General features: G+C 42.5%; 2 protein-coding genes across 12 annotated transcripts in view; one reads left to right on the top strand and one right to left on the bottom strand.

The window, feature by feature from the left end:
• The window catches only part of LOC100540211 (phosphatidylinositol 3,4,5-trisphosphate 3-phosphatase TPTE2-like), a 16,841-nt gene extending 11,604 nt beyond the window's left edge, over nucleotides 1–5,237 (top strand). For all 11 annotated transcript variants that reach the window (XM_019612116.2, XM_010728765.2, XM_010728763.3 and 8 more), the window contains exons 14-19: nucleotides 849–929; nucleotides 1,677–1,782; nucleotides 2,397–2,494; nucleotides 2,829–2,924; nucleotides 3,393–3,463; nucleotides 4,961–5,237. In XM_019612116.2, coding sequence (XP_019467661.1) covers nucleotides 849–929; nucleotides 1,677–1,782; nucleotides 2,397–2,494; nucleotides 2,829–2,924; nucleotides 3,393–3,463; nucleotides 4,961–5,063 — 555 coding nt within the window. In that variant the 3' untranslated portion in view covers nucleotides 5,064–5,237. The remainder of the gene's footprint in view (nucleotides 1–848; nucleotides 930–1,676; nucleotides 1,783–2,396; nucleotides 2,495–2,828; nucleotides 2,925–3,392; nucleotides 3,464–4,960) is intronic.
• A 1,433-nt stretch (nucleotides 5,238–6,670) lies between these two features.
• Nucleotides 6,671–15,175, bottom strand: part of SLC25A15 (solute carrier family 25 member 15) — a 15,415-nt gene continuing 6,910 nt past the window's right edge. The window contains exons 5-8 of the mRNA XM_003203298.4: nucleotides 11,031–11,168; nucleotides 10,544–10,713; nucleotides 9,419–9,577; nucleotides 6,671–8,545 (exon numbers count right to left, since the gene is read on the bottom strand). Of these exons, the coding sequence (XP_003203346.1) occupies nucleotides 8,421–8,545; nucleotides 9,419–9,577; nucleotides 10,544–10,713; nucleotides 11,031–11,168 (592 nt within the window). The 3' untranslated portion in view covers nucleotides 6,671–8,420. The remainder of the gene's footprint in view (nucleotides 8,546–9,418; nucleotides 9,578–10,543; nucleotides 10,714–11,030; nucleotides 11,169–15,175) is intronic.

The following is a 15,175-nucleotide window of genomic DNA, read 5'->3' as shown; positions in this document are numbered from 1 at the left end:
AAAAAAAAAAAAAACTAAGCTTTTATTTCTGCTTCTTTCAATAGTCAGAATATCCTCATTAGAATCTGCTTACTTGGGGAAATGCATTGATATTATAAACTAAGAATATTGTGAGAGTCTGTATTTAAAAAAAAACAACAAAAAAACAAGTCTTACAGCTATGTGAACTTTCTGTTTAAGACTATTCCTGATCAGGGAGTGTGGCCTTGAAAGCATTTCTTTAGAACCTTAAGCATCTACTTCAAACTGTAGGTGGCTTCTCAGCATGCACTACTAAAGCAAGCCTCTGTTTAAGTAGCCTGTAGTTGTCTTCCCTACCCTCCTTCCAAGGTGTGTAAGGCATCAAGAACTGCTTGTGGTTTTATTTTGATTGCTAACGTTACAGCAAGAAGCCTTCCTGAACATTCTGGGAAAAGGGAGATCAGCAAGTGTGCAGTTAGAGTAGCCATGTTCTTCTGCTTTGCTCTACCAAATCTCTGATGCAGACTCAGAAACCTGGGTTGCAGAAGGCTCAGGTCACTATAGGTGATCTGTGTGGAGCATGTATCAGTTTGGCCACTTGCTTTTCTGAATTTAGTGTAGATCTCCACAAACCAGTGTTCAGCTTTCGTCTGCCACAGGTAACTTGAGAAATGTGTATGGTTCTACAATTGCTTAAGCATGTTGCTTTCCTCTTTCAAAGAGTTAGGAAGTCAGCTACAATACCTTCTAGGCAGAAGGTAACAGAGAAAGTTGTGTATCTTTTTCTGTATTCCTTTGAAATTCATTAGTTTAACTCTGCTTTGTGCTATCCTCAGGGAGGGGAATGGTGGTGAGGTATTTTTCACTCTTAAAATCTTCCTGTATAGGAGAGTTTGGACTACTTTGGGGAGAGAAGAACTGACAGAACTACAAGTACCAAATTTCAAGGAGTTGAAACTCCATCCCAGGTAAGTTTGAGCAGGTTTTGTTAGTTTGGCTCATTACCCTAGCCTTGTGAGCACTTAAACAAAGTGGCAGAGATGTAGCAGCTTCAGAGATGTAGGTTCCTACTACTGTACCCTTTTCTTTAGGGATAGGACTATCAACTGGTGGGGTTGCATTGCATCTTTCTTATATGCCCTTGTTACAGTCCACTTCTTATGCTGCTTCTGAGTGCAGTATTAAATGTGATTTAATCTGGGCTCCCACCCTTCTAACACAAGGAGACCATCTAGTGTTTAAGGTGAGCCAGAGCAGGCTGCCCAGAACCATTCCTGATTAGATTTAAAGCCTCTCCACAGATCTTGATTCACTGTGTACCGTGAGATGAAGCTGTTGGCAGAGGTACTCTAGTTGCTGGTATAAAATAGAATGGAAGGATAGTTACTCCTCCAGTTGGTGTTTCTTCAAAGTGAAAGCTTCCTAGAGCTTTTTAAGGGCCAAACACAAAAAAGTTCCATGCTTTTTGCTGATCTCTAGAGATTTCTTCTTAAAACACTACGTATAAATACTGTTTAGAGATAAATGTAAAGCTTGTTTAGAGCTTTAACAACCACATGCTTAAACTGTGGAGGAAAAAGCAAATGGCTTAATTTCTTCTAAGCCTTGGACTTGAGAGAAGAACTCAGTGCAGACCAACTTAATTCTTCTATCTGGAATTAGTCTGTGTGAGATACAGAAACTGCATAATGTATCTGGGTTTTTTTGCATTACAGAGTAGATATGTTGGGTATTACGAGATCCTGAAAAACAAGTATAACTTCAAACTCCCACCAGAGAGACAACTCAAAATAAAAAACCTCAAAATCCACTCTATACATGGTAAGAACTTCTTGAATTTGGGCCTTTCTCTATCTGGTGATGGTTTCTTAGCACAGGCAGCTGATCTCTGTACTGTCTCTTATTAAGCCTGTGGTAGGAATGTAGACTTACTCTGATTTGAGAATTTCAATGGCACAGATTTGAAAACAAAATCTGAAGTGCAGTTGCCTTGTTTTGTCACTTCCTGGGTATGTGGTCAAATGGTGCTTTTTGTGCAAGCTGCTGTTTTGGAAAAGGAATCAATTATCAAGTAGGATTAGTGGATACAACTCAACATCTGGAGCTGCAGTTTCTCAGCTTGATATACGTAAGTTTCTGTATGTGTGAACTGCTAACTAGTACTAGAAGGTTAGTTTTATTTTTTTCTAGGGGGCCTGAACTGCTGTTCTTGTTTAGTTGATAGAACTACACATCTGCTCCTGCTCAACTAATAGGATTCACTGCTGCTTCAAAATAGAGCTCAGACTCTGGAGCTCAAGCTACCTTCAGGGTTTGAGTTCTCTGAAGTCTGTAGCAAGGCAGTTTTGAATAAGATTGATGTACTTGGTTTTGATTTCTGTTTAGTTTTCAGCAGATGTTTGTGCTCCAGTTTAATGCAACTTCTTCCTTCCTAGGAGTTGGGAAGGGCAATGGAACTGATATGAAGGTGCAGATAATAATGAAAAAGCAAGTTGTGTTGGAATGTGCGTGTGCCACACAAGGAAACTGCAAGGTGAGAGTATGAAACTGTCAGCTGAGTCGCAGAAGCTGGATATCAACATAAAACTGTCTAAATAAATAGACAAGTATGAACTTTTGTTAAAAAAAAAATATGCAACTTCGCTAAGCCTTAGGAAAAATAGTGTAAGGTAGTAAAAAGCTTTCCTAGAAGTCATTTGAATGTACTAGATGGCTCACTCTGATCTGAGAAGCTTAAATTGTTGGCTAATATTCTAGCACTGCTATTGTATTTATACACAATGAATTAGTAGCTTATGTTGTCATCAATTGACCTTCTGTCTCTGTGGTAGGTCTTCATAAACGTAATATTTTGCTCTGTTACCTAGCTCTTCTTTGATTCTGAAAGTGACTCTGTAGTCATTGGCTTGGAAGACAGCCCTGTTATAAGTGGTGATGTGAAAGTCAGATTTGAATCTAACTCTGTAAGTACAACAGCACTAAGATCCTCATTTTAACTTGAGGAGGGGCAGTGATGCAAATGCCAGCTGGGTCTTGGCTGGCTGAGCTCTGTGGGGCAAAGTCTGATTTTTGTTTTTTTTATTTTTCTTCCACCCTGCTGACTTGTGTGGAATGGACCCTTCAGGGCCAAACAAGAGCTGCTGCAGTGAAGTGAGAACACAGCAAGTGTTACTGCAGCAGCTTGTGCAGATGGGGTGGCTGTTCATGCAGAACAACTGAAGCATCTTAGCTGAGTACCTGCTGCTTCTGATATGGGTCTTATGTTAAGCTTGGATAGCTAGGAACAAATTGAATGAAAAATGTGATCTGGGTGTGATATGTCTTGTTAAATGTACTGATTCTAGCACCTGGTTTTGTAAGTTAAACTACTGAGGATAAATGGGTACTTGTGTCTACAGAAATCATTCCTTAAATGAAGTATTTACTTTCAGGATCTTCCAAAAGGCTATGATAACTGCCCATTTTTCTTCTGGTTCAACACTTCCTTTATTGAAAATAACAGGTAAGTGATCACAGTGGATGCCTTCAGAACCTGACTTCTGGTGTCTGAACAGAGCTGACAGTTACTGAACACAGAGCTGAGAGCTGAAACAGAGTGCTAACCAAGCCAGTCTTAGCTTCTGTATGGCTTTCTGATTTCTGGTTCTAACTTGTGAACAGGTAGTTGGCACGTGCTTGTACTGTGCAAAGTGGTGATGGACTAGGCTGTGCAACTAGATGGACTTCAAGGTCCCTTCCAACCCAAGCCATTCTAACCTACTGCTGGGTGGACAGGGTTGCCACCCAGCAGCTCAGGCTGCCCAGGACTGCATCAAACCCAGTCTTGAGCTCCTCCAGGGATGGGGCACTCAGTTTCTCTGGGTAGCCTGTGCTAGTGCTTTACCACCCTCTGAGTAAAGAATTTCCTCTTGATATCTAATCTGAATCTCCCCTCTCTTTAGTTTAAAATCATTCCCCTTGTCCTGTCAATTATCTTAATCCACTGGTTTGTTTCCCAGCACTCTACTGTTAATAATACCTTTTTTGTTCAAGGTAGTTAACTATTCAAATGTCAATAGCACAACTGACTGAGGCTGGAACTTGAATTTAGCAGCTAAGCAAGGCAAATATTAAAAGCTAAATATCAATGTTTTGGATCCAAAAAAAGCTCTTAACTTGCTAGTTCTCATGCTTTTGTTAAAAGTTAAACTCTTGTGGGCTTGTTGTTGAGACCAGAATTCCTGGAGGAGATCCTGCCAGCAAAGGCTGAGCTTGTTATCTTGCTAGGGGAGTGATAGAGAAGTAAAGAGACTTCAGCTGCTTCTGGCCTGCCTACTGAAATGGGTAGGTTTAGATAGCAGAACAGTGAACTTAAAGTATCGGGTATAATTACTATTCTTTTCACAACTATAAAAAAACAAACAGTTCTTACTGAATTTATCCTGTCAGTCTGAGGAGAAATAGCCTTGAGTTATAACTCTAAACTTAATGTGCTAGGCACCAATGCACCTTGCACCTAAACTGAGATGGCCATTTACGCGAATCTAGCAGCAGGAGGAATGTGTGCCTGTTGTCATGTAGCTCTGCAACAGTGTTATATCAAAGGTGATGTGCAGGTGCTATCAGGTGATTGCTAGAAATGAATTTCGTAAGCATTAAAGGAGAAGGGGTGGAGAGAACATGGTGGCTGAGCTTGACTGAATACTAAATCAAGTGCATGCCATGAGGTCGGTTATTAACCAGGTGCCTATTCCCTTGAAAGACCTTGAGCTGGACATAACACTCACTTTACTGTAACAGTTGTGTCCTGTGTGGAATAGACCACAAATCATCAGGTTGGCTGTGTATTTGTGAGTTGCTTCATGTCCAAATCCCCATGCAGGTTTACCTAATGTCTGTCTGAACTTAAGATCTAGGCCTGTAGTTAATACTCTGGAGCCAAACTTCAAGTCTTGTCCACAATCTTAATGGAAAAACATTCCTCAGGTCCTAAGAAATACTACTGGATTTTATCTTTCAGACTGTACCTTCCCAGGAACGAGCTGGATAACCCTCACAAGTCAAAAACATGGAAAGTCTACAGTGAGACATTTGCTGTAGAGATGAATTTTACTGAGCTGTAAGGGAAAGCTGAAAGAAGGAAAATACTTAAACTCATCTTCTGTCCTGATGATGCCTTGCTGCTTCAGTGTAGTGAAGCGGTCTCACTTTGGTGTACTTAATGTTGTACTTAATGTATTTCTATGTAGATACAGCTTCTCAAATAAACTGACCTGAAGTTCTGTTGTGCAGAGCAATACATCTCTCAAGTATTTAATGTCATGCAACTGTGATTTACGTTAATGTGCTGATAGATCTGCTGGAGATCTATGCTAGATCTGTTTACATGCAGGTAATCCCTACTCTAAGCTGTGAGCACTAAACAACAATGTTCACTTGTTGTTGGGTGGAGAACAGCAGTCTGCAGGGAACTGTTGGAGTAGACTAAGACACTTCCCCCAGCATCAGGTCACTGGAACTAAGGTAATATGGAGGGAAGGGGGAATAGTAACCTGTCACTGGCAGGTGGGTGCTACCTTAGCTAATACCCATAATAAGTAAGAAGAAGTAAGCAGAGATCCCAGACCTTCCAAATGCTCAGCTGAGGGTTGTGGCATGCTCTGAGGTGTGTATACAGACCTGACTTTAGCTGTTGCTGAATGATTGCCTGGTATTTAGTAAGTGTGGTGTTGAAGCTCCATTCTAGTTGGCAGCAGCAGCTTATCTGAGCACTGTGCTTCAAGTGTAGAGGTCTGAACTTATTTTGAAGGTGCATTCTACAAATGCTTAGCACTTCCATAAACAGGATGCTGTGGGCCTGGGTCACTTAGTTACATCTCACTACACACTTCCATGTGTAGTTATTGGAGCTGCTTCTGAAGGTGAAGGGATGCTGGTGGAGTTAATGCTCTGCTGCTGGTCTGATGGCAACAAAATTTCCCCCTTATAAAGGAGTGAGACCAAAGTACCCTCACTAGAGGGCGACTGAGCAAGGCAGCAGACAGAGCTTGCTAGAACTGGAATCCAATGCTGTTTTATTGCAGCTGGAAGTGTCTCAGCTCTGGCAGTGAGATAGCATTCACCTAAACTGCCCTTTCTAATCAGCTGTAGGGCACTTAAGGTTCTCTGTCCTGCTGGTGGAGGCTCTCACAGCAAGAAGTCAGGGCGTTTTGTCCAGCTGAAATACACACTTCAATATTATAACCAGGAACAAGTAACAAAATAACTACTAGAATTGCACTGCATCTCATTTCAGGGACCCAAAGACTGCTAGTAGCAGTTTCTGAACTTCCTAGAGCAGTTACCTCGGCTTCAGTGTAGTGGACACTCATCCTTTGCTTTTGGGGGTCTTATGTTACCCAAGTTTCCCTGTTCTGGGTTACTGGTCGGAAAATCACTTATACCACGTATCGTGTTAACAGTAGGGGAACTTGATGTAATCCCTAATATTAGAACTAATTTTGGTAGTGACAAAGCAGCAGGCTGAGGGCTAAGCTATGGTTATTTTACACAGTGGTTTATGTAAAATATACAACTGTTTGTCAGCACCTTTTCTTAGCTTGAATTTGAGGGCTTTATAAACTTGGTGGTGGTTTCTGAAATACTCTCTTTAATTCTAGAGGGGTGGTAACACTAAATTAAACCTCCAACCTCTGACAAGCTGGGTGTTACTGAAGAACAAAGCCTGCTAGGCAGTTGAATCAAACTTTATTGCTAGGAATTCCTGTAACAACATTATGAAGTTCTCAGCTGAACAACCAATACATGTGTGCAGCTTAACTGCAGCTGTAGAAGTCACTGCTTGGTTCAACTCTGAAAGGTAAACTCTCAAAATGCACGTCTGTTCCTGTCACTAACTTCCTGCTGTCAGTGGTACTGAAACTCCTGCTTCTCTTGAAGCTTTTTTTAATTAAATATTGCATCTGAGCTTTTATAATGAAAGTAAAAACAAATCTAAGAAATAGATTTCAGTATTCCCTGGGTATGGATTCTGTTATCTCTGTATGCACTTGTAATAATCATGACATTTCATATTATTTTTCTTGGATAAACAACTTCAGAATGCTTAGGACTCTTGAAATCCTACCCTTGTACCTGAATTACTCAAGCATTTGCTGTAAGCTCCTTTTTAAAGAACTGACTTTGTGCAGTGTTACTGCCTCCTGTACCAGTGAGTCGAGGTAAAGTGGTGCAATAGACACTACAGCCTCTTCAGCCATGCACTGTGTGTAACTGCTCCTTATGTGGGAGGGGTTTGCACTGCTCCTGAAGGCTGAAGAAACAAAAAGGGTCAATGGACCTGCAGTAATCACCTTCCATCAGAGACCAGTGGCCCATTCAAGTGTCCTCTGGCTCTATCGCAAGAGGCAGTGAGATGTTTGTCTACAGCTTTTTCCTCTTTCTGGAGCTATGGAACAGGCTGTAGCATGAAACTGTCACTTACTGGCATGTTCTAGTTGCTGTAACAAGTTGCTAATTTCTATGTGGTGTGTCAAAGTGCTGCTAACACAGCTAACAAGTGCTTTCCATGCAGCTGAAGAACTGCAGCAAGTGGCACATGTGGCAGGACTCCAGCTGAAATAAACTGAAGCCCATGGTGTCAGCTGTCTTCAAGAACTTGGCTCTGGCTTTTTGTTCCTCTTCAGCTTCCTATTCTTCAAGCACGCAGGCTCATCTCCATCAAGGTGACCTAACCATGAGCTTGCACATTACAACTCTATGCTTGGAAACAGCTGCTTGTTCAAGTAGCCCTCCTATGTTAGTTTAATTCAGTGACATTTATAATACTTCAGCACTGCCTGCAGCAAAAATTGTCACAAATGCTGCTTTGTCTCCTCTTTGTCTCCTTACAGCCAGAAACTTCATATTTTATCTCAAATGCAGCCCTATCTCAGCTCTAGGTCATAGGACAGTAAAAGTAGGGGGCGAAAGCTTCTAGCTTCTGTAAGGCCATCAGTGTGTCAGAGTATGCAAGTCAGGAACCAGCTGCAATGATCATAGACAGTCATAGGGTGGAAGGGAGCTAGAAAATGACAGCTGCACTCAGTAAGATTAGACAAGACTGGAATTACTTGGAATCAGATATTGCCTGCAAAAAATGGGAAATGTAGCAGTCACAGCACAGGCTCTAAAGCAGTGCTTTTCTTAAATCATAGCCTGTTCTGCCTGTAACATTAAAAACCAGTACATCTTTTTAGCACCATTACAGGCAGGAAAAGACATTTATGATGTGCAGAATCTGCAAGATGGAGACAGTCCTGCCAGTTCAATTCAAGAAGCATGTATACCTCTTCATAAAAATCATCTGAATTTAAAAGATTACAAATTCTAAACTGGAATTGAGTTCCTAAAATCAGGTCAGTGATCTGGTAATGCTCTCAGATCATGATGAGTCCTTTTTGATCATTTATTTCAAGGGTTGTTCTGTTTGCTAGAAGGTATCAGTAAGAATCTATCTGTTTCATCATAAGTTTCCGACTGTACTCATAGGCAAGGAACAGTGCCCCATTGGCCAGGAATGCACGGATCATAGTTGGCTTTAGTCCAGAATACAAGGCAAGTACACCTAGAAATGAAATTACAGCTGGTTAGTAATTCATTATAATGCCTTTTAGCATCAACTCCTGTGCTTTCAGCTTTCAAGGGCACTTAAGTTACGGTTCTGCACACGTACACGCAGCCACACACAACTGAAGTCCTTGCTGTAGCAGTTAACTAGAGAGCTGCTGGATACTGATACAGGAGTGTTTTACAGTAATAACACGAGCTTAGCTTTTTAACTTTAGGTGCTTACATGAGATACATCTCAGGCATGATGGAGTCTTCAGAAGGCTACCTTTGTCATTAAAGGATGCAGTTCCTAGCAGCAGTACCACAGCTGGCAGAAAGAAGGGCAGGATTTGAGCCACAAAATACCCTTGCTCTTCCCCAGTATCAGGGTCAGGAATCACATCTACTGCCATTTACGTTCTTACACCAGCTTCTGGAGTGCCTGCTACGTGCCTTTTTCAGAGAGGACATGCTTAGGTAGAAGCTCCAAGTTGCCAGTATAGATCAGACCGATTTATCAAACAGCCTGCAGTCAGTCATAAATCAACTTCTAGAGGTAATTTCAGCACACTTCTACTTTAACTAACTGCTTCCTTCAGGTTTTATGCGTAATTAATGAAATTTACTTGTCTGCTTTTAATGCTCAATACGCTTTTGTTAGCTTTAAGGGAATTGCTTCCTGACTCAACAAGCAGAGCAGAATGAAGTAGGTCTCAACTTCTAGAATCCAAGATTCTCCAACTAGGAGAAACGACAATAGTTCTGCTAGAAACTGTTACTGAAAGTCTCTAACGTACTATCGATGGACAAGGTTTATTAAGCTGCTTTTGGTGCTGAATAGGTTTGAAAACGTAGCCCTACAGATTCTCTCAATCTCCTGCACACTCACCTTCAGTTCTCACAACAGTTACAAACGTTCCCATGAAGCCCGTCTGCTTTCCAGCCATTGAAAGAACCTGAATTCTAGATTTGACACAGTCCACAGGATACACAGCAATCCACAGACAGCTGCCTCCAAAACCTCCGCTGAGCAGCAAAGGAATGGGACCTAGGGTTCAGAAGCGAGCTTTTAGGCATACCACAAAATTTTTGCAACATACACATTGCATTACTTCAACTACAGAAGTCAAAGAGAACACAGAGGATCTCACAAAAGAAGAGCACTTTCTGCTCCCTCAAAAAGCTCTAAGTTAATTTTAAGCCACTGCTATATTGCAGGTCTAGCCAGAAGCTCAAAGGTTACAAAGGAATGCCTTATAGTACACTGACCATGCTAAGAAAGCACAGCTCAGAGCTCTGTTTTGACTATTAACAAATTAACTCCACTCTTTTCACACCTTTAATCACTTTCCAGTGTTAATTATGAAACAGTTAAGAGAAACACCACAGTGACACCGATCACCTTACGGAGTTTTACTTGGCGCAGTGAAGTTATTATGTGATCAGTCATTTTTCATGATGCAAACTTGCTTTGTGTTTCAGATCACATTTTAATGAATATTTTGCAACAACAGAGTTTAGAATACATGCAGCTGAAGTAGAACCTCCCAGCAAGACAAAGTACTATTGTTCAGTCTTTGAGAGGGAGACAAACAATCTCTATTCTATGTTGGCATCTCCTCATTTCTCAATGTCTAATTTTTAATGTATTCTCTTACTGCCACTTTAATGACCTCGACAGGTCCGCATACATTTATTTGTACAATGCAGTGCTGCAGAAGACTTCAAATCTCATTCCAAACAGCCCCTGAGAAGCAGCAGTTCAGAGGTGTTACACAGTGGTGTAAAAGTTCTGCAGTATTACTGTTACCTTACTGCATGTGTTTTCCATTTACAGCTTCATCAGAAGTGGATGATTTCAGTAACTGATTACTGTTTATGCACAAAGCGCAGATCTCTGTATATCCAGCTCCCTTTGTTTTTATCTGCTGTGCATCATCCCTCGCAGATACACCCCCTCCCTTACGAGCCCCATGACAGCATGCTGGAATCCACCTGGAAAAGGGCACCGTACCCAATTCATCTTTCGATCTCCCAGAGGCAAAGAACGTCCGGCTCAGTTCATACCCCCCAAAGAAGAAGAAATAGCCGGGGACTTCCCGCAGCAAAGTGCTTGACAGGCCGCGGTAGAACCCGAGGGGGCCGTCCTTTTGGATAACGCTCTTCACTACTGACCAAACTGTACTGAGAGAGAGATTGATCCAGTCAGCGATGCTTAATGACTCAGTAACGAGATTATGGAAAAGAAACGATTAAGAGTTAGACGAGTGTGCAGAGAACAGGACCCACATACAACTTAGAACTGGGTCCAGCCTAGAGTCCGTCCTTGGCAACATCTTTACCAGTGCCCATGGGATCTCCAGGCATGGGCCGTGACTCTCTCATCACAGCTCTTCTCTGGCTAACAGCACGTTACCAATGTGGCACTGCTAAGACGACAATTAAAAACAACAAACACACATACAAAGGACTCAGAGGCACTGAAGGTGACCAATACTTACTTCTGTCCCTGCATTATCTTTCCCGACAACTGCATTTCGTGCATGGCCTGCAGCCGGCACTTCACCAGCTCTGTGGGGCACAGGACAAGTGTGGCAAAGGCAGAGGCGAAGGAGCCCGCGGCAGCGTTCTGTAGGTCACTGCAAGAGAGGAAGCCACAAAGCTCTGAGTGCCACCTTCAATGCAGCACAGCCACGTACTGACGGGCAGCATCCAAATGTGCATCCTAAACGTTGCCGACAGACTGAAGGACAGCCTTGGGGTAGGGGCCTCAATGGAGGAGCATGGTAGTGTGAAGTATGGAGACGGATAACAAAACTCATCCCATTTTCATATCCATCTCAAATACATCCTTTTGACTCCTGAAAAGACATAGTGCAACCTTTACCCTTTTTTGATTTAGCAACCGCAGAGGAATTAACACAATCAAACCTTTCTCTTGGCTTTTACAAGAATTCCTATGGACTGCGTAGTTTTGGGGACTTCTTACTGCTGCAAAGAGAGTATGAGCAATAACTGCCTTAAGTAGGTATCCCTGATCTCAAATTCACCTTGCCAGTAATAATAAAGGATTTTGATGGGAGATACTACAAGTCTGAAACTAAGGCAGAGTGGACCCCAATAGATGTGCTGCCACAAATGCAACCACGTGAATTGGAGACAGTGCAGACAAACATAAACCATGCTATTGAATAAGACAGCACTGCAAGCTGTGAACTCACAGCATTACACATTTGGGACTCGGTGGTGATCTTAACCATATTGCAAGGAATACGCTGGTGAGCTGCCAGGAATCAGAGGCTGGCACTTCAGGATTGCACTGCTTTACAATACAGGCTCCTGCAGAGGTATGCTGGATAGAATCAGAGAATCCTTAGAGTTAAAAGGGATCTTTAAAGGTCACCTAGTGCAACTCCCCTGCAGTGAACAGGGACACCACAGCTACATCAGATTGCCCAGGGCCTGATCCAGCCTAGACTTGAAAGTCTCCAGAAATGGGGCAGCCACATCATCTCTGGGTAACCTGTTCCACTGCCTCACCAGCCTCACTGTAAAAGACTTTTTCCTTACATCCAACCTATATCTATCCTCTTTGAGCTTGAAGCCATTTCCCCTTGTTCTGTCACCACAGACCCTGATAAAGAGTCTGTCCCCTTCTTTTCCGCAGCTCCCCTTTAGTGACCAAAAGGCCGCTCTCAGGTCTCCCCAGAGCATTCTCTTCTTCAGTCTGAATAGCCCCAGCTCTTCCAGCCTGTCCTTGTAGGAGAAGTGTTCCATCCCTTGGATAATTTTTTGGCCCTCCCCAGGACACAATCTAACAGGTCCACGTTTCTGCTGCACTGAGGACTCCACATCTGGACGCAGTATTCCAGGTGAGGTCTCACAGAGCAGAGCAGAGGGTAGGATTGCTCCCTCACTCTGCTGGCCACGCTGCTTTTGATGCAGCCCAGGATAGAATTGGCTTTCTGGGCTGCGAGGGCACACTGCTGGCACATGTCCTGCTTCCCATCCACCAGTACCTTCAAGTCCTTTTCAGCAGGGCTGTGCTCAATCCTCTCATCCCCAAACTTGTACTGTTAATGGATGTTGCCTTAAGCCAGGTGCAAGATCCTACACTTGAATTCATTGAACCTCATGAGGTTGTTCTCCTGGGCACACTGCTGGAGCCTGTCTAGGTCCCTCTGGATGGCATCTTGTCTCTCTGCTGTTGTGTACCACACCCCACAGCTTGGTGCCATCCACAGACTTGCTGAGGGTTCACTCACCACCACTGTCAATGCCACTGATAAGGATATTAAAGAATTTTCTGGACAACAGTACAGAAAAGCAAGCAGGGCATCTCCCTTCTTTCAGAACCTGGGGAGCAGTACAGCAGGGACTGGCCTTACTGCTGCACAGAACCTCTTTCCACGCAAAGACATTTGCCCTGTGCCTTGTTTTACACACCCACAGCATCAGAGATTAAAGCTGCAACTTCTCAGCCCACAGAAGCATCGTGAAAAAACCTAAATCACAACATGAGATAAAGCTTCAGATATGGCAATGACAATCAGACTGGAAGAAGTCAATTTTGCAGAGCAGCAATGAAGTAATATGCTGTAAATATGGAATGACAACACTGGTCACGTAATCCCCCTGCAGCACACAGTTTGATGTAACAGGGACCTGAGAAGAAATCCACTACAGGACAAGACAGAGCAAGGCAGAGTAAAAACAATTATGTTGCTATGCCCTGTATTCATTCAGCAATGAGCTAAAACAAGGCAATAGAGTTATACAACAAAGAATCAGGATATGGAAACATGGAAGAGGTGCCTCCTAACTGCATGCTAAAGTAGTTTCCCCTCTTTCAAGGGGAAAAAAACCTAGACGTTATCAGACTTAAAGAAAGTTCTGACATACGTGAAGAGCTAGAACAAGATTTTGCTGTAATTCAGATCTCTTCCACTTCTGCCTGCCCTGATATTTAATTCTACGTACAACAGTTCAGTGAGGCCTGCTGTCTAGGCTTTGGTCTTCAATAGGGAGCCTCAAGGCACAAGTGATAAGCCTTGAATCCTCTTCAAGTTCCCTCTCAACTCAAAATGAATAATTCAGTATTTTTCCTGGAAAGTTTTGAATACACAGCATGGGAACAAGAACTGGCCACTCTTTAACACTGCTGCTTCTTTTACTAATGGTTTTTTCCTTGTTTTGCAAAGAAAGTAATCTACTTAAGATGACTTGTCACGTACTGAGAAAGTCAAACTGAGGTGAACAAGAATAATAGGTGCCTCAGTTTAGACTTTAGCATGGGAAGAGATCAGTTTGGTTGGACTTAATGGATATTAAAAGAGAACTGGAATTCAGCATTTTCTTTGTTTTCTTTTTGACTTGTGCATCAGTGGCATGTATTTCTTCAACTGGAGAAAGTGTCATTTTGCAACTGTCCTTGCAAGAGTTTTGACCAGGTATCCCTGAACACAGGGAGGAAAGCTTACTTCCAAGCCATTTGGACATACTACCAAAAAGCTGAACAAAAACAAAACCAAACTAAGGTAGCAACTGCTTTGGTGAGTGTAAGGTCAGGGTCACTTCAGTTTGTGCTTTTAAAAGTTTTCTGTTTCAGCGTAAGACAGCACAACATTTTTTTTAAACAGTAAAGGCAGTGGAGGAGTTGTAGTTGTTTATTTGTCTCATTTGAAAGACATCCACCTCAGCTTCTACCCCCCCCCCCCCATCCCAATGACATACTATAAATGCTTCTTGGCTCTTCCAAAGTGAGAATTGGTGGCAACACATTAGATATGTTTCAGCATCTTATATTTGCTCCTATCAGGCCTTAGTATTAAGATATAGCATAACACGGGCAGCAGAGAACAAACACCAAATGTAACACCACTTTTAGACAGCTGGGGAGGCTTCACTCAGGTAGCTATCCACATCATGTCAGATCTAAAACAAAATCATGACCTCCCCCAGCTACTTCTGGAGATGCCAATTGATGCAAGTTCAGAACAAAGCTATTAATAAAAAGCTGAATGATGCTCAGCCTTGCATCTTAGAATAAATTGAGCTAGGAGAGCTGTAAGAGAGTCTTTTATACACAGAGGGGCAGCACATCCCTGGAGAGATGGAGAAGGTGGACTTATTCTCACTGCTGAATTGAAAACATAGCTTGAGGGATGCTTAAGAGTGAGGCACACAAACCACTGGAATTGAGACAACTGGAGAAAAAGCCATCCTAGCTAGAAGGAGATTATCATCATTATGCCAGTGCATAAATTCATGGCTTGTTCACACTGTGAATTTTCTGCACAGCTCTGATCGCATGAGCTTAAAACCCAGATGCTTTGGCACTACAGTAGTTTCAGAGAAAGGCAGCTAGGAAAGCTAAAGGAACAGCTTTGACTGTTCACTCACCAGGAGGGCTTCTACCTACAAAGAGACTTGGGTGAGAGGAGAGGCACAGAGAAATAGAAATCTAGAAAATCCAGACAGATATCTATGAGATCCAAATGATCCAGAGAAGGTGGCTGAGCACCAGCTGCTCCCCATCTCTTCCAGTTACAGAATTAATAATTATCATCTGGTGCAGAACCTTACAAGAACTCAAGGAGAGACTGAACAAGTGCTTTGAAAGATATCCAAAGTCACTGATTAAAAA

The sequence above is a fragment of the Meleagris gallopavo genome, chromosome 1 (genome assembly GCF_000146605.3).
Source record: "Meleagris gallopavo isolate NT-WF06-2002-E0010 breed Aviagen turkey brand Nicholas breeding stock chromosome 1, Turkey_5.1, whole genome shotgun sequence".
Classification (NCBI taxonomy): Eukaryota; Metazoa; Chordata; class Aves; order Galliformes; family Phasianidae; genus Meleagris; species Meleagris gallopavo.
This window is presented reverse-complemented; position numbering and strand designations above follow the sequence as displayed.